The following is a 24,756-nucleotide window of genomic DNA, read 5'->3' on the forward strand; positions in this document are numbered from 1 at the left end:
AAATTAATAGGTGATTGTATTCTGAAAAGTTACCAGTATGATTATTACATGGGCTTCCCTGATGGCTCAGATGGTAAAGAATCTGCCTGCAATATGGGAGACCCACGTTTGATCCTTGGGTTGGGAAGATCCCCTGGAGAAGGAATGGCTACCCACTCCAGTATTCTTGCCTGGAGAATTCAATGGACAGAGGAGGCTGGTGGGCTACAGTCCAGGGGGTCATAAAGATCCAACTGAGTGACTAATATTTTCATTTTTGTTTCATGATTATTATAGCAAAGAAACAAAGGCTGGGTGTAAAAACACAATATGCTTAGAAAAACACATATGGTTAGAAAATTCAACACATTCAAAGAGTCATTTTCCTTGTTTGAAGTATCTAAATATCAAAATCATGAAGAAAAGGAGTAAACTGTTATTGTAAGGTTCCATTTATTCAAAGATAAGTTTGTTAATGCATTTTGGTCATGAGATTAAAAAAAATAAATAAACTGGAAAAGGTCAGTTTTCATTACAATCCAAAAGAAAGGCAATCCCAAAGAATGCTCAAACTACCGCACAATTGCACTCATCTCACACGCTAGTAAAGTAATGCTCAAAATTCTCCAAGCCAGGCTTCAGCAATATGTGAACGTGAACTTCCAGATGTTCAAGCTGGTTTTAGAAAAGGCAGAGGAACCAGAGATCAAATAGCCAACATCCACTGGATCATCAAAAAAGCAAGAGAGTTCCAGAAAAACATCTATTTCTGCTTTATTGACTATGCCAAAGCCTTTGACTGTGTGGATCACAATAAACTGTGGGAAATTCTGAAAGAGATGGGCATACCAGACCACCTGACCTGCCTCTTGAGAAACCTGTATGCAGGTCAGGAAGCAACCATTAGAACTGGACATGGAACAATAGACTGGTTCCAAACAGGAAAAGGAGTCTGTCAAGGCTGTATATTGTCACCCTGCTTATTTAACTTATATGCAGAGTACAGCATGAGAAACGCTGGGCTGGATGAAGCACAAGCTGGAATCAACATGCTGGGAGAAATATCAATAATCTCAGATATGCAGACGACACCACCCTTATGGCAGAAGTGAAGAGGAACTAAAAAACCTCTTGATGAAAGTGAAAGAGGAGAGTGAAAAAGTTGGCTTACAGCTCAACATTCAGAAAACTAAGATCATGGCATCTGGGCCCATCACTTCATGGCAAAAAATGGTGAAACAGTGGAAACAGTGTCAGACTTTATTTTTTTGGTATCCAAAATCACTGCCGATGGTGATTGCAGCCATGAAATTAAAAGATGCTTACTCCTTCGAAAGAAAGCTATGACCAACCTAGATAGCATATTAAAAAGCAGAGACATTACTTTGCCAACAAAGGTCCGTCTGGTCAAGGCTATGGTTTTTCCAGTGGCCATGTATAGATGTGACAGTTGGACTGTGAAGAAAGCTGAGTGCCGAAAAATTGCTGCTTTTGAACTGTGGTGTTGGAGAAGACTCGTGAGAGTCCCTTGGACTGCAAGGAGATCCAAGCAGTTCATCCTAAAGGAAATCAGTCCTGGGTGTTCATTGGAAGGACTGATGCTGAAGCTGAAACTCCAATACTTTGGCCACCTCATGCAAAGAGCTGACTCATTGGAAAAGGCCCTGATGCTGGGAGGGATTGGGGGCAGGAGGAGAAGGGGACAACAAAGGATGAGATGGCTGGATGGCATCACTGACTCGATGGACAGGAGTTTGAGTAAACTCTGGGAGTTGGTGATGGACAGGGAAGCCTGGCGTACTGCGATTATGGGGTCGCAAAGAGTCAGACACGACTGAGCAACTGAACTGAATTGAAAATACTTACTATTAAAAATATTTATTGTTTCTGTATTTAGACTATAGTTACAATTCTATAAAGTGGTTCTGTAATATATAAAAGATATATAAAAAGATTATAAAAATATAAAAGATATATAAACATATAATATCATATACTATAAAATATGGGGTTTCCCAAGTGGCGCTGGGGGTAAAGAACCTGACTGCCAATGCAGGAGATGAAAAGATATGGGTTCAGTCCCTGGACTGGGAAGGTCCCCTACAGTAGGAAGGGGCAACCCACTTCAGTATTCTACCTGGGAAACTCCATGGACAGAGGAGCCTGGCAGGTTACAGTCCACGGGATCACGAAGTCAGAGATGACTGAGCTACTAGCACAGCACTATATAATGTAAAACAAATATATAAATATATAAAACAAAAATATGTTATATATATTAATGATTATGGAGTCTTTTACAATTTGTTGAGAATAATTTTAAAAAATTCATCTTGCAGGATAATTACCTCAAGTATATGCTTTTTTGGAAGCAAGCTAAATGTTCATTGACAGAGGAATGGATAGAGAAGTGGTATAACATATACACCGAAATATTACTCAGCCATTAAAAAGAATGAAATAATGCCACTTGTAGCAACATGGATGAGAGTGTCATACTGAGTAAGTCAGACAGAGAAGGAAAAATATCATATGATATCCCTTATATGAGGAATTTAAAAAGAAATGAAATAAATGAACTTACTCACAAAACAAAGAAACTCACAGACAAAGCAAAGGAACTTATAGTGGCCAGAGGGGAAGGGATAGTTAGGGAGTTTGGGATGGTCATATACATACAGTTCAGTTAACTTGCTCAGGTGTGTCTGACTCTCTGCAACCCCATGAACTGCAGCACACCAGGCTTCCCTGTCCACCATCAACTCCCAGAGCTTACTCAAACTCACGTCCATTGAGTCAGTGATGCCATCCAACCATCTCATCCTCTGTTGTCCCCTTCTGCTCCCGCCTTCAATCTTTCCCAACATTAGGGTCTTTTCAAATGAGGCAGTTCTTCATATCAGGTGGCCAAAGTACTGGAGTTTCAGCTTTGGCATTAGTCCTTCCAATTATTTCCTTTAGGATGGACTGGTTCCTAAAGGACTGATTTCCTTTAGGATGGACTGGTTGGATCTCCTTGCTGTCCAAGGTACTCTCAAGAGTCTTCTCCAGAAACACAGTTCAAAAGCATCAGTTCTTTGGCGCACAGCTTTCTTTATAGTCCAATTCTCACATCCATATATGACTACTGGAAAAACAATAGCTTTGATTAGACAGGACTTTGTTGGCAAAGTAATGTCTCCGCTTTTTAATATGCCGTCTAGGTTGTTCATAGCTTTTCTTCGAAGGAACAAGAGACTTTCATGGCTGCAGTCACCATCTGCAGCGATTTTGGAGCACCCAAAAATTAAGTCTGTCACTATTTCCCCATCTATTTGCCATGAAGTGATGGGACCAGATGCCATGATCTTAGTTTTCTGAATGTTGAGTTTTAAGCCAACTTTTTCACTCTCCTTTTTCACTTTCATCAAGAGGCTCTTTAGTTCTTCTTTGCTTTCTGCCATAGCGGTGGTGCTACCTGTGAATCTGAGGTTATTGAGATTTCTCCCGGCAGTCTTGATTCCAACTTGTGCTTCATCCAGCCCAGCATTTCACATGCTGTACTCTGTATATAAGTTAAATAAGCAGGGTGACAATATACAGCCTTGACATACCCCTTTCCCGATTTGGAACCAGTCTGTTCCATGTCCAGTTCTAGCGGTTGCTTCCTGACCTGCACACAGATTTCTCAGGAGGAAAGTCAGGTGGTCTGGTATTCAGTTTTCCACAGTTTATTACGATCCACACAGTCAAGGCTTTGGCATAGTCAATAAAGTAGAAGCAGATGCTTTTCTGGAACTCTAGGTTTTTTGATGAGCCATCGGATGTTGGCAATTTGTTCTCTGGTTCCTGGGCCTTTTCTAATTCCAGCTTGACCATCTGGAAGTTCATGGCTCATGTACTACTGAAGTCTGACTTGGAGAATTTTGAGCATTACTTTACTAGCGTGTGAGATGAGTGCAACTGTGTGTTAGTTTGAGCATTCTTTGGCATTCCCTTTCTTTTGGATTGGAATGAAAACTGACCTTTTCCAGTCTGGTGGCCACTGCTGAGTTTTCCAAATTTGCTGGCATAATGAATGCAGCACTTTCACAGCATCATCTTTTAGGACTTGAAATAGCTCAACTGGAATTCCATCACCTCCACTAGTTTTGTTTGTAGTGATGCTTCCTAAGGGCCACTTGACTTTGCATTCCACGATGTCTGGCTCTAGGTGAGTGATCACACCATCGTGATTATCTGGGTCATGAAGATCTTTTTGTACAGTCCTTCTCTGTATTCTTGCTACCTCTTCTTAATATCTTCTGTTTGTGTAGGTCCATAGCATTTCTGTCCTTTATTGTGCCCATCTTTGCATGAAATATTCTCTTGGTATCTCTAATTTTCTTGAAGAGATCTCTAGTTTTCCCCATTCTATTGTTTTCCTCCATTTCTTCGCATTGATTACTGAGGAAGGCTTTCTTATCTCTCCTTGCTATTCTTTGGAATTCTGCATTCAAATAGGTATATCTTTGCTTTTCTCGTTTGTTTTTCACTTCTCTTCTTTTCACAGCTATTTGTAAGGCCTCCTTAGACAGCCATTTTGCCTTTTTGCATTTCTTTTTCTTGGTGATGGTCTTGATCCCTGCCTCCTCTACAATGTCAAGAACCTCCATCCATAGTTCTTCATGTACATACTGCTATATTTAAAATGGATAGCCAACAAGGATCTACTGTATAGCACATGGAACTCTGTTCAATGCTATGTGGCAGCCTGGATGGGAGGGGGATTTAGGGGACAACTACCACAACGTTTTTAATTGGCTCTACCTCAATATAAAATATAACATTAAAAATAGTATATGTTGTTAAAATCTTTCAATTTTTCCTGGTTTCCACAACACTATATACACATAGTGTTGTTCCTAAATTTAGAAAATGAAAAATGTCATCTAAATTTTTAAAAGATCATTCCTTTTGAGTTCAGTTTCTTCATTCTTGTAGCCATGTAATGTTCCTAGGGTTCAGTCTTGCATCCCCTTCTTTTCCCTACTATATTCTCATCCCAGGTGATCCTACCACTTTCATAGCTTTAAAAATCCTATACATGCTGGTGACTGGGGACTCTCACATTTATTTCTCCAGTCCAGCCTTTCTTCTGACCTTAGGCTAGTATAAGCAATTTCCCAATAATATTTCCACTAGGTGCTTCACAAGAAAATTACATACAATTTTTCTAAAGTTAAGTTTTATTTTTCAAAAGCTGACCGTACTTAACTGTCCCCATCTCACTAAATGAAACTATCGTGGTCTCCTTTCATTTCTTTGAGTAGGCAGCTCTTTGTCTCAGCCTAGAATGCTCTCTCCTTAGGTCGTTAAGACAGTTGACTCTTAGTTGTCTTTCAATAATCTCTACTTAAATCTTACCACAAAGACAGACCACTCTTTTCTCTCCCAGTTTCCTCTATGAGGGTAGGGATTATTTTGTTTCATTCATTCGTATCTACTATGAACCTAGCAAAACGCCTGACACATAGCTGATCCTCAGAAATGTTTGCTGAATAAATAAATGATACTATGTTCATGTTCTTTAGAACATTTACCATAATTTGTAAGTATATAATTAAACTTTACAAACTATTCAATTACTCTCAACATGGTTCCAGTAAGGCTATGTCTCACGTCCCCACTCAACATACAGTGTGGGTTCTCAATCAGAATTTGTTGAAGAAAGGAAAGGAGGGGAAGAAGGAACAGAAGTGGAGATACAATTAAGGGAGAGAACAGAGCCTAGAGGAGAATGCTGTACAGTGATACTCTGGGACTATGGTGAACATTCAAACACAAGCTCTAATTACTCAATTAATCACTCAGTTGTTTTGCCCACGTAAATGTAAATGTCTACACCTAGATGAGCCAGTATTTCATTGGTAATACAAATGTTTGATATTATTTAGATATAGCTGCAACTATCATTCTATTCTATTAGTACAGCCAATTTGGATAGACGTATATTTCTTTGATATGCATAATATTTAAAATCTGCTGTGCTATTTAGTCAGACCGGAGTGTTGGGAAGCCTTGACCATGTGATGCATGTGCAATCAACTTATCTGGTTTATATTTATCTGCAGTAATATTATAGCATAATGGTTGTTATTTCACAACTAGTCTTTTTTATACTAAGGGCTGAGCCAAAAGGAAAGGCTATAATATGGCTGAAATCTGCCAATGTCACTTCACATAGGACAGAACTGAACAGGTGTTTGTAGGGTGTAAATGCTCATTTTAAAAAATGAAATTATAATAGTAGATTGCAATAAGAAGAAAAATTCTTTGAAGAGAACAGATTAAAAATATTTATTTAGTACAAATAAAGGCCACAGTCTATCTACTAAGAATTCCAAGACTAAGACTGAGAAATAAGAAAATTCTTTATGTATACAAAAAAGCATATTATTAAAAAAAAATTTAAGGAGTGAATCTTTAAATACCTCCTGAGAAATTTCCTCCTAGAAAGATTCTTAATTATACCTAACTTATTAGCTCATCTGGAATATAAATAGCATTATGTACTTTTTTTTTTTTATTAACAAAAGGTTTTGATTAAAAAAAACCCTCCACAGATAGTGTCTCTACATAGCTGACTCATATTTTATTATTGTGGTGGGTGTACAGAGAGGGACTACACTAGTTTTATACAGGAAATAGTACAGAGATTTGAGATCTAGGTCACATAACAGAGCACTGCTATGACAAGATCATAAAAGCTCAGTGTTTTGTTAACTTCCACTCAAATCAATAAGCCATATTTAGACAAAAGCTGACTAAATAGAAAAGAGAGCATGCTTGCTGGCCTGTGCACCCCCCAGATGGGCTTGCGTTCATGGTTTCCTGAATGTGGTATGATGGTAAACACAGCCTCTATGCTGCCACTCAGGCACAGTGGCCGTTGGAAACAATAAAATACCACAAAATACATTGACAATGAAATATGTAAGTTATACTCTCAAATGCAAATATTCCAAAGTAATGTTTTGACTACATTTATCAGGTCTTTGGGAAACAGTAATATCTCCTTTAAGGATTTAAAAAATACGTTTATAAATGTGTATGTTTCAGTAAGGGCTCCCCTTGTGGCTCAGCTGGTAAAGAATCCACCTACAGTGCGAGAGAGCTGGGTTCGATCCCTGGGTCAGGAAGATCCCCTGAAGAAGGGAATGGTTGGCTACTCACTCCAGTGTTCTTGCCTGGGAAGTCTCACAAACAGAGAAGCCTGGTGGGCTACAGTCCATGGGGTCACAAAGAGTTGAACACAATTGAGTGACTAACATACACACATAACAAAACACACAAAAGAACTAGGAAACTGACACCTATGCTGGATTAAGAACATCAAAGCTTTTTGTTATTCAGATCTCTAGGAAATCATATTACAAATTGATATATTTTTCTTATTTTTGGATTAGAAAAAAGAACTAGATGATTTAAGAACTAGGTTTAATATATTGCATTTATATTTTTAAAAAGCACCAATCTGTTTCCTAAGGAAGTCTTTGAAGGTTGATTTACTGCAAGATACTTAGAAAAACCTGCAGCAGCCTGTTTCCTTAAGTTAGTCAATCCACCATCATCTCAAGCAACAAAACAATAGCATTTTGTTGTTTATAAAAAATTTATAACCCATAGCATAGTAACGCATTTCACAGAACCTTGTCAGTAACCTTATCAATAAAGACAGATCCACTTTTGGATAACAATGTACCTTACATTACTAGAACAGAGTAAATATGTTTTCAGAAAAGAGTAAGGTTGATAAAAACCTTGCTCACCAAGAAAGATTATAGATACTTCAACTATTTTCTTCTGAGTCCTAAACAGGAGAGTAATTGAAAGGAGGCCAAAATACTCAAAATCAAGGTTGGCTCTGGGAAATATGACCATAATTGTCACACCAAAATGACCCATTGAGTTTGACTGGGAGAACTAGGGGCTTAGTTTTGTTTTCAATCATGAAGTCATGAAAGAGGTGTTACACCTATTATATCCATGTTCTTCTGCCTCAATGTTATTTGACCAATTATTTTAATCAAAAGGCTAACGACCATTTTTCTTAACCTCCCCTTTCTTTAAAGATACCTTGAAATAAATTCAAATATTTTCCTGAAGTAAACAAAAGAAGATATTGTTTCCCCTTGAAGTCTCTGTTACTTAAATAGTCCACATTTAACCTAGTCTTAGAAACATTTCTGTCACAATAGTCTGCATATAACACAACTGTGATGTGCTGCCCTAAGGGACATATTATTGTTGACGGCCCATTCAGTCATTTGATTATCACTGTATGGTAAATGGCTTCAGGATAACTCTGATACAATCAAATGCTTTAATTAGTTTATTATCCTTTTTTATTTCAGAGAAGAGTCAGGCCATATTTGACTTTAACATGGGGGTGCAGTGCAGTGCGACTTTAAGGCCATTGTAGACAAGTATAACCTTCAACTGGGTTCCTCAGTTTCTCATACTAGCTCAGTATCCAGGAGAGGTGGCTCCCAACCTAGATTTTATCTGGAAACTATTTGCACCTTAAAACCAAGGACAAAAGTACAGAACATCAGAAAATGATAACTAAAATAATGAAAGTGATGAAAAGTCTTGCAATGAGTGCCAATGGAGGGGGAAAATACAACAAGTAAGTTTGGAAAGAAAGGCAGAAAGAGTATGGGATCAACTCTGTTTTATATGCCAGGTATTAGGACAAATTGGCTTATAAAAGAATTATTTGTTCCTGTACTTTATAGGTGAAGAGACTGAGGTGCAGATTGGTTATGAAACTCATCAAGATCATGTTGCTGATAAGAGGCAGAGATGGGATTTGAACCCAAGTAATCTGATTCTCAAGCTCCTGCTTTTAGCTACTATATTCCTCCTCTCATTATATAAGAAATAGCACAAAGGCATTAGATAGAAGTTTTAAAAAGCTGAATAAAAGACTGAAAGTGAAAATGTAAACAATGATGGCGTCTCGGTGGTGGATTATAAGCAATTTCTCCTGCTTATTCATTCTTTTCAGATCTTTTCAAAATAACAAAAATAAAAGTTTAACACATTTTTATGTCAGCAGACAATAACATAAAAATATTGCTGTGCTAACTAACATTTTCCGTTTGATCTTAGCACTTGGTAATGTAAAACACTGCACAAGCTAAACTGACACTTTGCTGACAGCTAACAGAGCACGCTGCATCTGTCACTAGAAAGTCACAGAAACCTGGGCACAGGTGGGAATGTGTTTAAATTAAGCAACTTCTACCATGTGTTGCAGGATCAGTATAGATTCATTTCAATTTCCTATACCTTTATCCCTTAATCCAACACCTTTAAAACTACAGTTACATAATTGATATTTACCAAATGACCAAGAGGTCCTTAGAGATGCTGAAATGCCTTATGAATCACAGAGGAAAGATTAAACTGACATTCAAGACAGTGTTGGTGTAAAATGTATTCCTGCCCTCACCAATCTACTGAGGCTTCTCTCTTAAAGGTCACAAATGCTTACCATCACAGCCAATCTATTTTTCACATGCTGCCCTCCTGTTATCAGCATTTAGAATGGTTTAACACTCACTTCTTGAAACTCTCTTCTCCAGGAGCTTTCTTTAAGTCCTGCCTGACTGCCCCCATCTGGACCCTCTCCCGAGCTTGTCACGGGAGGGTTTTTCCTTCTTCTCCTGTTACATCCTTTCGCTGCAACCTTAGGCCTTCAACGATCAGGAAAACAATCAATTATTCCTTACATAGCATCTCCAATCATGACCTGTTCTCCCACCTCCCTCTCGATGCCTACCAGCATTTCCAATGTCTTATGCAGAACTGGTCTTAGTTCTTTCCCGACCTGTCTTTCCTTCTGAGTTCCTTGTGACATTTAATGGCTCTACCAGCCTCCAATAATAAAGGTGTGAAAATTCATGTTATTTTTACTTTACTTCCTTGTTTCTCTCTTCAACTGCTGTTTAGCTCTACACAGCGTGCCTCTATGATTCTATTCATTTACTTATTTACTTAACACAATTGAATAACTGCTGTAGCAGATTCAGGCACTACTTGGTGAAAAACACAGGAGAGGACCTTACCTTCCTGCAGTGTGTGTGCTGAGGCGCAGACACAATTTCAGATGGCAAAGCGGCGCTACTGAAAAACATGGGAAGAGACCAGTCATCATGAATGACTGGTAGTGATGATGGGGGCTAGCATTTTAGTAGTGGCCAGGGAAAGCCTCTTTCAAAAGAAGACATTAGAGCACAGACCTGAACAAAATGAAGGAGTAAGTCTTGTGAAGATCTAAACGGAAAGGGTTCTCGGCAGTTGGGAAAGCAAGTGCAAAGGCACTGGCATAGAAATGAGCTTGGCATGTCTGAAGAACTATAAAAAGACCAATGAGACTCAGGTAACATAAGCAGGGGAAGGGTAGTAGACAGCTAGGCAGGGCCAGAGATGAAGGGTCTTGTAAGCCATGGTAAGGTGTTTGGATCTTATTCTAAGTATGATGGGAAATGATTGGGGAGTTCTGACTTGGAGAGTGATATGGCATGATTTATGTGTTAAAGACCAGGAGAGAACAGACTGCAGAGGAAAAATAATATATTGCTTATCAAATTTTAAAAAATTAACCATGTTCTTAGGCAATACACATGCCCCTGAGCATTTATCAATTCATCTTTTTTTTAAAAAGATTTCAATTTAACAGATATGTAATTTCCTAATTTATAAATAATGACATTATGAATTGAAATACTTTCACTTCTTTAGATTAAAAATTACCATGCTTCTGAAATGCACAGTAAAAGCAATGAAGTATATATATTTTGTTCATTTTATACTTACATGTTGCACAAATGAAACCAAAACCTTGGAGTATCTGTCATTAGTAATGTCCAACAAAGCAATTAGGAATTAATTAATGAGTGTATGTATAAAGGATTCACAAATTCTTAGTAATGAGGTACAATGTACCAGGCATTCAATGTACCAAACAGGAATGAAAAATGTTAAAATTATGTTTCCACTAGAAGTCTACAAAGAGGGAAGCTGACAATAAAGTGAATAAAAGATAAAGGCATTCCAATTATTGTCAGGTTATAAAAGGCTTGTACTTTTATGTGATGTGAAGATAGAAAATGGAGACACAACAAATGAGTCCATTATGTCAGTATCATTTGGAATCAGACAATTAAGCTTTTGGCATTTATCAACACTGAAGAGGACTCATATTAAATTAAACATGTCAATTATACTTCAATAAAAAAAAACATAACTCTGTAGACTTAGAATGAAAAAAGAATTATAGAATTACTGGTATTCATGTTAGGCTTTATAGATTCCTTTTATGAACAAAGAGCAACTCACTCATCTCTGGACTCTCAGTGCTCATTTGCTTTCCTGTACCGAAATGAGTGTCATGATCGCCTTTTCATTCCCAAAAATCTAGGAAGGAAAAGGACCACAGTAAGGAGGGATAATGACTTTTCTTCTTTCTCACTGGATTTATAGGTGAGGTAACTTACAAGGAACATTCATCAGTCACTGAGCATCAGCTATGTGTCAAGCACTGTGATCGGTACTGGGAACGTGACATGTGCATGAGATGTCGCCCCAGAAGGAGGGAGAGCTCTTTCTCTTGGGAAGATGCATGATACCACCTCTAATGTAGCAGTTCTGTGCTTTTGGAGGCTCCTGTCTTCATTACAGGTGTAAAGGGGCATCCTTCAGTTCCCCTCGAATTTCCTTCAATTAGACAGAAAAGAGTTAGGAAACAGGGGAGACAGAAAAGAGTCACCCCGTGAGGAGTCTAAAAGTTGATTCAAAACTCTACAAATGTAACTTATATCTCTTACTTTAATAGAAGGAAATATTTTTATTCCAGAGACAATTCCAGCATTACTGCTTTGACAGTCATTTTCTCAACTAGGAAGGTAGAAGCAAATGGCACTAGTATATGATATTAATTTTCTATTGCTGTTAAACAAACTACTGCATACTTGGAAACTTAGAATAATATATATACTTTTAATCTCACAATTTCTGTGGGTAGAGAATCTGAGTGAGGCTTAGCTGAGTACTCCACTTAGGTTCTGGTAAGACTGTGGTCTCATCTGAGGCTTAACTGGGAAGACTCTGGTATTATTCACAGAATTCAGTTCCTTGTGGTTATAGGATTGAACCCAGGTCAGTAGGTGCCCAATATGCTACTGGAGAAGAGTGCAAAAATAACTCCAGAAAGAATGAAGAGATGGAATAAAGGTGAAAACAACTCCCAGTTGTAGATGTCACTTGTGTTGGAAGTAAAGTCTGATGCTGTAAAGAACAATATTGCATAGGAATCTGGAATGTTAGGTCCACGAATCAAGATAAATTGGAAGTGGTCAAACAGGAGATGGCAAGAGTGAACATCACCATTTTAGGAATCAGTGAACTAAGATGGACTGGAATGGGTGAATTTAGCTCAGATGACCATTATACCTACTACTGTGGGCAAGAATCCCTAAGAAGAAATGGAGTAGCCCTCATAGTCAACAAGAGTCCAAAATGCAGTACTTGGGAGCAATCTCAAAAATGACAGAAACGACCTCTGTTCATTGCCAAGGCAAACCATTCAATATCACAGTAATCAAAGTCTGTGCCCAAAGCACTAATGCCGAAGAAGCTGAAGTTGAATGGTTCTATGAAGACCTACAAGACCTTCTAAAACTAACACCAAAAAAAGATGTCCTTTTCATCATAGGTGACTAGAATGCAAAAGCAGGAAGTCAAGAGATACCTGGAGCAACAGGTAAGTTTGGCCTTGGAGTACAAAATGAAGCAGGGCAAAGGCTAACAGAGTTTTGCCAAGAGAACACATTGGCCATAGCAAACACCTTCTTCCAACAACATAAGACATGACTCTACACATGGACATCACCAGATGGTCGGCACCAAAATCAGAGTGATAGTATTCTTTGTAGCCGAAGATGGAGAAGCTGTACACAGTCAGCAAAAACATGACCAAGAGCTGATTGTGGCTCAGATCATGAATTGCTTATTGGCAAATTCAGACTTAAATTGACAAAAGTAGGGAAAACCACTAGACTTTTCAGGTATGACCTAAATCATATCCCTTAGGATTATACAGTGGAAGTGAGAAATAGATTCAACAGATTAGATCTGATAGACAGATTGCCTGAAAAACTATGGATGGAGGTTCATGACACTGTACAGGAGGCAGGGGTCAAGACCATCCCCAAGAAAAAGAAATGCAAAAGTGTCTAAGGAGGCCTTAAATCTTCATGACCCAGATAATCACGATGGTGTGATCACTCATCTAGAGCTAGACATTGTGGAATGCAAAGTCAAGTGGCCCTTAGGAAGCATCACTACAAACAAAACTAGTGGAGGTGATGGAATTCCAGCTGAGCTATTTCAAGTCCAAAAAGATGATGCTGTGAAAGTCCTAAAACATGATGCACCCAATATGCCAGTAAATTTGGAAAACTCAGCAGTGGCCACAGGATTGGAAAAGGTCAGTTTTCATTCCAATCCCAAAGAAAGGGAATGCCAAAGAATGCTCAAAATACTGCACAACAGTACTCATTTCACACACTAGCAAAGCAATGCTCAAAATTTTCCAAGTGAGGCTTCAACAGTACATGAACAAAGAACTTTCAGATGTTTAAGCCGGATTTAGAAAAGGCACAGTTACCAGAGATCAAATTGCCAACATACATTAGATCATAGAAAAAGCAAGAGTTCCAGAAAAACATCTACTTATGCTTTGCTGACTACACCAAAGCCTTTGACTGTGTGGATCACAACAAACTGTGGAAAATTCTTCCAAGAGACGGGAATACCAGACCATCTGACCTGCCTCCTGAGAAATCTGTATGCAGCTCAAGAAGCAACAGTTAGAATGGGACATGGAACAATGGACTGGTTCCAAATTTGGAAAGAGTACGTCAAGGCTGTATACTGTCACCCTACTTATTTAACTTATATGCAGAGTACATCATGTGAAATGTTGCGATGAATGAAGCACAAACTAGAATAAAGATTGCCGGGAGAAATATCCATAACCTCAGATATGCAATGACACCACCCTTATGGCAGAAAGTGAAGAGGAATTAAAGGGCCCCTTGATGAAAGCAAAAGAGGAGAGTGAAAAAGCTGGCTTAAAACTCAATATTCAAAACACAAAAATCATGGCATCTGGTCCCATCACTTAATGGCATATAGATGGGGAAACAACGGAAACAGTGAGAGACTTTATTTTCTTGGGCCCCAAAATCACTGCAGATGGTGACTGCAGCCATGAAATGAAAAGATGCTTGCTCCTCAGAAGAAAAGCTATGACAAACCTAGACAGCATGTTAAAAAGTAGAGACATTACTTTGCTGACAAAGGTCCATCAAGTCAAAGCTATGGTTTTTCCAGTAATCATGTATGGATGTGAGAACTGGGCCATAAAGAAAGCTGAGCGTCGAAGAATGATGCTTTTGAACTGTGGTGTTGGAGAAGACTCTTGCGAAGCCCTTGGAGTGCAAGGAGATCCAACCAGTCCATCCTAAAGGAGATCAGTCCTGAATATTCATTGGAAGAACTGATGCTGGAGCTGAGCTCCAATACTTTGGCCACATGATGCGAAGAACTGACTCATTTGAAAAGACCCTGTTGCTGGGAAAGGTTCAAGGCGGGAGAAGGGGACGACAGAGGATGAGATGGTTGGATGGCATCACCGACTCAATGGACCTGAGTTTGAGCAAGCTCCTGGAGTTGTTGGTGGACAGGGAAGCCTGGTGTGCTGCAGTCCATGGGGACACAGAGTCGGATGCAACTGAGTGACTGAACTGAACTGACAAGGTTGAAGGCTTCGGTTTTCTGGTGGTTGGCCTGAGGCTACCCTCAGCTCCTTGCTGTGTGGGTTTTCCAACATAGCAGTTCATATCTTTGAAACTAGGGACTGAGAGACTACAGCAAAGTGTGCACTGAAATCTTATGCAATGTTATCATGTATCTTGTACTTGTACATGTATCATGTACTTGAACTCTGCTGGTACAAGTAAACCAGAGGTCCTGTACATACTCTACGGGAGGAAAGCACACAGGGGCATGAACACCAGAAAGCAGGGATCATAGAGATGACCAAAGAATCTGCCGACCAAAGTCATACTCAGACTTTCCCCACTGCTCAGTTCAGTCACTCAGTCATGTCCGACTCTTTGCGACCCCCTGGACTACAGCACACCAGGCTTCCCTGCCCATCACCAACCCCGGGAGCTTGCTCAGACACAAGTCTGAGTCAGTGATACATTAACCTAACACACCAAATCTCTTTCTTTGTCAGTGCTTCAATATATTTTGCCTCATCTTTAATTTTTTCAAAAACTTGAGTTAATCCTGGCTTTAACTTTCCTGCCACTATTCTCAAGAGTTCTTGTTAGTTCTAGGTTGTTTCTTTGTTCAGTATTTGTATATTTGTTTAAACATCTAAGCTAAGAGCTCTGTGAGGTTTCCCTTGATTTATTTGTATATCTCTACCTTTTCTTTCCTACTGAGACTGTAAGTTATTGTGTACAGTAGAGTTTTCCTTTTAGGATTTCTTACTCCACAATCCACTGATGGTTTCTAAACATGAGAGCAAATCCATTTTATCTAAATTTAATATAAAGACAAAACTGCTTTCATGGAATCTGTGATATGTGTCCAAATATGTACAAACTTAATCACATTCTTTCCAGACACTTTCAGAAGAGCTACAATTCTAGCAGATGTTACACAAAACAGTTAAAGTGTTTCAGTGTTACAGCAGCTTGGCAACACTAGCTAATGATCTACTTTGAGGAAGTATCATTCATACACTTTTTCTGCCTGGGCTACTGAGGTCCAATCTTACAGGTTTACTAGTGTTTCTTTCTTTTTAGTCTCTATCGCCTTTAATGATGTACTGTTCACAGTTCACAGCTTTCAATAGTCTTTTTCCCCTTCTATCCGATTTGTTGCTTTAAAAAAAGGGGTGGCCACTCATGGAACTATTTTGGTTAGGAAGTCTCAGCTGATGCTGTATGGTACCCCACCTATAGGTTCAAGGCTTCAGGCCTCCTCAAGTTTCACCTGCCTCTAGAACATCCTCAAGGTTAGCGTCAGACCCAGCCTCTGTTCAGTGCCTGATACACATTTACTCAATGAATGTTTGTGGAAAGAACTATCTGACATCTATATCTATCTGCATATACAATGGATATTTGTGTTTGTTAGATTCATGCATATGAATGGGAATTTCCGTAACAGACCCTGGAAATGAAACTAAAAGGTTCAGGAACATGTACACTTTAGGCTCCTAGAGACACAGACATCTGCTCTCCAGAAGAGCTGCACTGAGTAGCTCTATCAACATCGTGAGTGTGCTGGTTTCCGTGGGCACTCACTAGCACTGCACACCGAGTGAGGGGCACTGCTAATAACAGCCTTCTGGTGAGCAGAGATGGGGCCTCGTTTTAAGTTCATACCAAAGTAAATGATATTCAAACATATATATTAAATATATTCATTAAACAGATACTATTATAATGAAGTACGACTATTTCATGATCACCTACCATGTGTCAGGTACTGTTTTAGGTATTACCTAAATTGTAGTGAACGAGATATCCAAGATCCCTGTTCTCAGGGGATCTCATAATTTAATGGAGGAGACAGAAAGTTAACAAGAAAATAAAAAAAATAGTCTGTTGTCCTAAGGAGAGAATAAAATAGGGGAGTGGAACAGAGCTTGGAGGGAGACGGGTACTTAGGAAAGACCTTTCTGAGAAGCAGACGATCTGCTGAGAACTGACAATGCGATGAGCTGGACCCCTCTGTTCAGATGCCCTCTTTGTCTTGTTTAAACATACAAGACACCCTCCTCCCTCGGGCCTTTTTGATTACTGTCTGGAACACTTTCGCACCAGATATCCAAATGGCTTACTTCTCCCTCACATTAGTGAAATGTCTGTCAAAGTCTGACAGAGAACTAGCTATACCCATCCATGGGCAATTTCAGTATTTCTATTTTCTATACAAGGTCAGCAAGACCTCCCTTTCCACATACAACGTTGTGTAAAACCTGAGTACCCTTGAAGGTACTAGTTAGACATAAATTTCTTTATTATTTCAAGCTTTATATCCATGAAAAAAACTGAGTCAAAGCTGGGTTTCCTATTCCAATTTTACTGCTGTATTAAAGAGTGAAATGTTACTTTTGAATTGTTTTCAGAGGTTTTAGCACATTGTTTTTACATGTTCTCAGTGATTTAATAATGATAAATTATATAAATCTATATCAGTAGAAATCTTTCACCACCTTCCAAGGTTTCCAGCTTCCCCTCGCCTAAAAATAGAGGGAAGAAGAGAACAGTTGATCATATCAGAGTAGGCTGCAAGGGCAAACTTCTTTTACATAATGACAATGAATGATGAAGATTATAATGACAATGATAATAATGATGATGTATATTGAGTACCTACCAGATATGAGCCACTTTATAAACATTAACTTTAATCAGCTAGTTACTTCAGTTACATTATCTGCAATCCTCCCAACAACCTCATGAGCTGATGACATCTCCATTTTCATAGGTGAAGAAATTGAGACTCAGAGAGCTTACAGAACCCCTTTTGGGACTTCTTTGCACAAATATTAGGTCTTAGAGCTGGAATTTGAATTCAAGATATGATCTCTTCAGTATACTATTCTGCCTCTATACTAGGAAAAATGAATCTACAAAGATATCATTTAGGGTGCAAACAACTAATTTCTAAGTAAAAGCTAATTTCACAATGTTATTTCATTTTATCCTGTAATGTAATAAGCTATGGTGCTCATTTTTCCATTTTATAAATGGAGCAAAAGTGAAGTTGAGGAATTTACCTAAGATCTTGTCCAAAAAGTAGGCATCTCACTTCAAGTGCTGTATCTACATTAACTTTAAGTTTCTTTAGCATTTGGGGGTTATTATAAAAGAAATGAGAAGCACCAATAGTACTGTATAGTCCCCAAATCTAATCACTTTAATATAATTAGTAAACTTGGTGGGATGAGTTCAGAAGGTCACAAATTTGTGAAAAATATTATGAAAGATTTTAAGTTTTTTTCTTAGGTATATTTATTATTCCCTCTTTATACAATATTTTGTAAATGGTTCCAAAGAGAGCTTTTAATTTTTACTCTGAGGTTTCCATGGTGCTTAAACATTTATTGTACTTAAGGATGCTTTAATTTTAGAAGTAACAAATGTTTGCTCTAAAAAACAAACAAACAACACAGATGTTTTTAATTAAAAGAAAAAAAAAGATGCTCTGTCATTCTGACCTGAGAAAATAACTATATCAATGAGTTAGGTATTCTTCTATGCATGACTGAAAATTATTAAAGCTTCTTGAATCAATGTAATCTGTTGCTTTATTCTGAATATTTGTTATGTCATGAAAATTGGTCAATGATTCTAAGTAAAATTTAAAAAATGGACTCTAAAACATAATCTCCATAATCTCACATTTACAAAGCACTTTATATTTAAAGGGCTTCCCCGGTGGCTCAGATAGTAAAGAATCTGCCTGCAAAGCAGGAGACCTGAGTTGGATCCCTGGGTTGGGAAGATTCCTTGGAGAAGGAATGGCAACCCACTCTAGTATTCTTGCCTGGAGGATTCCATGGACAGAGGAGCCTGGTGGGCTACAGTCCATGGGGTTGCAAAGAGTCCGACATGACTAAGCCAATAACACTAACACACTTTTTATATTTTAAAAAGTGCTTCCATACTAGTTCATTTAATCTTTGAAACAAGCTTATGAAGACTGTATCCCCAGTTTAGAGATAGAAAGCCAAGACTCCAAGAGGTCATCATATTTTTATCTTACTTAGGATGACACTGGATATAGGGCACCCTACTATTTTATATACTCTCAAGAGAAAAAAAATCCACCAGTTAATTTTGATATAATGACTTAACTCCACCGCTGTGAGACTCATAGGACTTAAAATTAGTAGAAGGCCTAGGTTAGGGTTCTGGCATTATATTTTACAAATATGTGGCTTAAGAAAATTATTTCAGTTCTCTGAGCCTTAATCTTTTCATATCTTTTAAAGTAGAAATAACAGTGACTATCTCACAGGGTTGTATGAGGACATAGGGAGGTAAAATAGTTCTTTTAAAATCTAAAACTGATAGAATTTAAAAAATCTTCTATATCTTTGGTATTATTATTTTAAAGTATTTTATCTGTAACAGTAATATTAATAGTCTGTTGTTGAAGGAAGGAACTTCTGGATCTAAATTGAACTATTTTATCATATTAAATAATTATTAAAGTGGTAACTGCACACAACTGCTACTGCTGCTGTCTTTCCTGAGATGAGCTGTTAATACTTTGTCCTCATGTGAACTCTGGAGAACACCTATTCCATTAATCTAAAAGAATGCATTCAGTTTGAATGAGGACATTTTCTGGCCTTGAGGGGAAATATTTCTTTCTGCCACCATCTACACTTTGTTTGTCCAGTTATAGGATAGAAACATGAACTACACTTTAGACATTCTGTTATTATAGTCAGTTGTAATTGTGCCAGGAACTACAGACCTTCATTTCTTGGAAGAGAGCTAATTCCCTATACTCTACCATCTATGTCTTCTGTAATTTACAAAGTATTCCTATATATTTTCTGCTTTTGTGTTGGAAATCATTTTAAGTTATAGTCTATTCACCATGTTAGTGCTAAGGTATACAGACATTTACTTAATTAAATCCTACATACCGTGTATTCTGTTATCCCCTTGACAACTTATTCCTGCCTTGTGGGGGAAATTAGGTCTTGCTTGCCTGGTCTTCCCTGGCGGCTCAGATCATAAAGAATCTGCCTGCAATACAAGAGACTTAGGTTTGATCCCTGGGTCAGGAAGTTACCCTGGAGAAGGGAGTGGCTACCTACTTCAGTATTCTTGTCTGGAGAATTTCATGGACAGAAGAGACTGGCGGGCTACAATCTAGCCATGCCTTTATATCTACAGCTGCTGGCAGTATATGTGATTAAACCATATACCTGAAACACTGCCCTGGATATGATTGTCTGTGAAGACAAATGCCATGTGGAAGCTCTGGGGTTGATTTATTGAGTATCTGTTCATGTATAATGAATACAGGAAACAGAGTGGAATCCTGATTTTTATGACTGACAAACTATATTATGTTTGTTTCCTATGTACCAAACAAGAATAGTTGATGGTTACTACAGATTCAAGAAGATCCTGTGAAGATGGAAACGACGACTCACTCCAGTATTCTTGCCTGGGAAATCCCATGGACAGAGGGGCCTGGCGGGCTAGAGTTCACAGGGCTGCAAAGAGTTGGACATGACTTAGGGAGTAAACAACAACAACAACAACTATGGATTTGGTATTATTAAATTATCTCAGGACTTCAATTCTCAGAAATTTATCTAACAAAAAGGGCAAATACCCAACAGTTAATTAATGTGCAGAAGGAGCAGTAGGGAAATATGAGGTAGTTTAAGATCCAAAATAATGACAGGCAACTCCTTTGGGCTTGTGGACTTTTGGTTACTTATTGACCCAATATTCAACAGATATCAAGTTTAAACATTAATACTGAATTTCAAATGTCCCAGCCAACTTCTCTTTTTAAAAGCGAATATTTGTTTCTTGTTACTCCAAACCTAGCCCATAGTACTGCCATCTCCTATGTCAATCGTGGAATAGCCAACTAGTCTTCCTGCTTTCTTCACTCTTGGTTACTCTTATAGTCCAGTTTCAAACAACTGCCTGAGTGATTTTTATTTAAAATGTAGACCAGATAATGTTATTCCTTTCTGCGTAAAACCATTAATGGCTCCTATGATACTCAAAATAAAATCCAAACTCCTTTGATGGTGTTCAAAGTCCTATATGATCTGGCTCCTTTCTGCACCTCCATCCTTACCTCCTGGCTACTCTTCTCCTTTCTCATATATATCAGATATCCCAGGATATTTTTTTTTAATTTCTCTCAAATATATCAAGATTGCTCCTACCTCAAGGCTTTTGTACTCAGTCTAAAAAGCTCTTCCCATACAGGTTTTCTGCTGGCTGGATCTCAGTTCAAATATCATCTCTTCAAAAAGAGTTGCATTACCACATACTCACATTTCCTTACACAACTGGCTTATTACATGCCTAACAGTCATCACTATCTGGAATTGTCATGTACTTATTTGCTAACTTGTTTGTCCATCTCTGCCCTTACAGTTTATTTAAATAGTTTGAGAGCAAGGACTTTGTTTATGCTGCTATCAAAGGCCTAGGTCAGGGTCGTGCCCATTGAAGATACCCAATAAATAGCTAATGAAAGAATGAAGTAAACAAAATCTAAGTGAATCTAAATGATTACCTTCTCTTAAGTGATCTATATTTCTCTTTCTTTTTTATTTTTGGAAATTGTACTAGGAAAAAAATTACTTACTTTTCTTGAGGCTAATAATAATTTGCCTTCTTAAAACAAAACTGAGTAACTCAAGCATAGTTGATTTTCCAGAAATCACCCAAGATTAAATTTGATATATTTTCTTAATGGAACATTATAGCAGTAACCTACTTTCACTCTGCAACAATACAAGAGAATATGTAAGCTTACCATATTCCTTGAATGGTAAAACACCATGAATATTTACAGTGGTTATTATCTGATTCTGAATAACCAAGTCACTAGAGAATAGGTCGGCCTTAAAAAACAAGTGAAACTGTCTCTCAAATAGCATCAGAATCATGTAACCTATTTGGTATACATAAAACATTTCCCCCAATTCTAGGAGAAGAAAGATATATTAATAGTATGATTAATTTAGGTGGAAGTAAATACCATAATGTCCATTCTAAAGAGTATGGCTGATTGTCACCAAAGAAGATACACACACACATATTGTTTTCCTTTGATAAATTCATGTTGGTTAATAAAAATATGTTTTGAGGGAAATAAGGAACGCAAAGATGAGAGTTTGAGATCTAGAATAAGTAGAATGAGATGATGAAGATGTTATATCAAGTGTGAGTTTTGGATTTAAAAGAAAAATTATGAAGGCCTTTAAATATTATAGTACCACACTTTCCTTTTTTTCTCAAAAAGCCTTTCCCCATGTCTAAATAACTTCTAGTTAGCATCAGAAAATAAAGACAAAAAGCAGCCACTACTGACATTCTAATTTTAAAAGTCAGAATACTGCTAATTTCAGACAGAAATACCTAAATTGCGTCAGGAGTCTTACATAAACAAATATGTGTTGTTAGATAGTCATTGCTTGGTAGGGGAAAATTCATCCTTATTTTCAATGGGTTGAGTAAAAACTATATAATTACTCAACAGTTGAACATTCATATTTCTGCTGTTATAAGAAATGCCATGATGAAAGTACTTGTATACACATTTTTATGTACATCACTCATTGTTTTCTTTGCAAAAATACCAATGGGTGGGATTATTGGGTTAAAATATATGATCATTAAAACATTTTTATTTTCAAATAGACATTTTAAAAGGTCTTCTTATATACTACAAAACTGACTCCCAAAATGTTGTGCGAACTTATATTCCCATCTAGAGTGGATGAAAATATTTACTTTCAACTTCAATTGGTGGCAGGCCCAAGTGGCTCCTAAATTGAAAAGATGAAAAAAAAAAATCCTAATATTTGAGTGACTTGAAAAAAGAAGTGTTTTTTTACGGAAATGTTCCTGCATCTTGCATCACTTGCTCTGGCATCATTTGGGTCCTCAGGGGTGTTTGCACCTTTGCTCCATCTGCCCATATTAATCCTATTGGTCTCAGAAGCCTAACACTCCACAGTTATGATTATAGTTTTACCTTCTGTTTTTTGGTGCAGGAAGGCATTCCTTTCTTAGTTTTTATCTTTTGAACACACACAATTTTAAACATCATTTCTAAGTGTAGGAACAGGTTGGGGAGGTTTTCAAATGAGACCACCCTACCATCTTGAATCTCAACAGCTACCTCTTATTTTCTTGACAGTGGACTTTTTCATAATCAAATATTTCTATGTATACATATAATACTATTCAACTGTTCGTGGGTTTCTCAAGGCAAGAATGCTGAAGTGGTTTGTCCTTTCCTTCTCCAGTGGAGCACGTTTTGTCAGAACTCTCCACCATGATCTGTCTTGGGTGGCTCTACATGGAGTGGTTCATAGCTTCATTGAGTCAGACAAAGTTGTAGTTCATGTGACCACTTTGATTAGCTTTCTGTGATTGTGGTTTTCATTCTGTCTGCCTTCTGATGGAGAAGGATAAGAGGCTTATGGAAGCTTCCTGAGGGGAGAGACTGACTGTGGGGGAAACAGATCAAATTGCCAACATCCATCAGATAATCGAAAAAGCAAGAGAGTTCCAGAAAATCATCTACTTCTGCTTTATTGACTATGCCAAAGCCTTTGACTGTGTGGATCACAATAAACTGGGGAAATTCTGAAAGAGATAAGAATACCAGACCACTTGACCTTCCCCTTGACAAACCTACATGCAGGTCAGGAAGCAATAGTTAGAACTGGACATGGAACAACAGACTGGTTCCAAATAGGAAAAGGAGTAGGTCAAGGCTGTATATTGTCACCCTGCTTATTTAACTTATATGCAGAGTACATCATGAGAAACACTGGGCTGGAAGAAGCACAAGCTGGAATCAAGATTTCTGGGAGAAATATAAATAACCTTGGATATGCAGATGACACCACCCTTATGACAGAAAGTGAAGAGGAACTAAAAAGCCTCTTGATGAAGGTGAAAGAGGAGAGTGAAAAAGTTAGCTTAAAGCTCAACATTCAGAAAACTAAGATCATGGCATCTGAGCCCATCACTTCATGGGAAATAGATGGGGAAACAGTGGAAACCATGTCAGACTTTATGTTTTTGGGCTCCAAAATCACTGCAGATGGTGATTGCAGCCATGAAATTAAAAGACGCTTACTCCTGGGAAGAAAAGTTATGACCAACCTAGATAGTATATTAAAAAGCAAAGACATTACTTTGCCAACAAAGGTCCGTCTAGTCAAGGCTATGGTGTTTTCCAGTGGTTATGTATGGATGTGACAGTTGGACTATAAAGAAAGCAGACCACTGAAGAATTGATGCTTTTGAACAGTGTTTTTGGAGAAGACTCCTGAGAGGCCCTTGGACTGCAAGAGCAAACCAGTCCATCCTAAAGGAAATCAGTACTGAATATACATTGCAAGGACTGATGCTGAAGGTGAAACTCCAATACTCTGGCCACCTGATGCAAAGAACTGACTCATTGGAAAAGACCCTGATGGCAGGAGGAGAAGGGGATGACAGAGGATGAGATGGCTGGATGGCATCACTGACTTGATGGACATGAATTTGAGTAAACTCCGGGAGTTGGTGATGGACAGGGAGGTCTGGCGTGCTGCAGTCCATGGGGTCGCAAAGAATCAGACACGACTGAGTGACTAAACTGAACTGATACATATACAAATTTGTTTATAAGAACTTGAATGAATTGAATGAACGAGTGTCTCTTTATACAAGTCTTGAATGTAGAAAGCTCTTTACTCAGAATTGGTTTTTGACCTTTTCAAGAAAGTGTGGACCCTTGGCTGCTCTGACACTCAGCCAAGTTGTTGTTGAAGTTTTGATCTAAGCTCAGGTTGGAGGCTGGCCCACGTGCACTTGCAGTGCAGGTATGAGGACAATGCAGCAGCCTGAGGGGAGTGAGTCATGAGCCAGGACCAGAGAC

The 24,756-nt window shown here is 38.1% G+C and overlaps 1 protein-coding gene across 9 annotated transcripts in view; it reads right to left on the reverse strand.

Annotated features, from left to right (window-relative positions):
• Positions 1–24,756, reverse strand: part of STXBP4 (syntaxin binding protein 4) — a 204,714-nt gene that overhangs the window by 41,469 nt on the left and 138,489 nt on the right. The window contains exon 18 of one of the 9 annotated variants that reach the window (XM_065908596.1): positions 19,828–19,862. The exons of the other annotated variants lie outside the window; for them this stretch is intronic. Coding sequence (XP_065764668.1) covers positions 19,843–19,862 — 20 coding nt within the window. The 3' untranslated portion in view covers positions 19,828–19,842. Of the gene's footprint in view, positions 1–19,827; positions 19,863–24,756 lie in introns of those variants that run through there. 9 annotated transcript variants of the gene reach the window in all.

Source organism: Muntiacus reevesi, chromosome 18, assembly GCF_963930625.1.
Source record: "Muntiacus reevesi chromosome 18, mMunRee1.1, whole genome shotgun sequence".
NCBI classification, from domain to species: domain Eukaryota; kingdom Metazoa; phylum Chordata; class Mammalia; order Artiodactyla; family Cervidae; genus Muntiacus; species Muntiacus reevesi.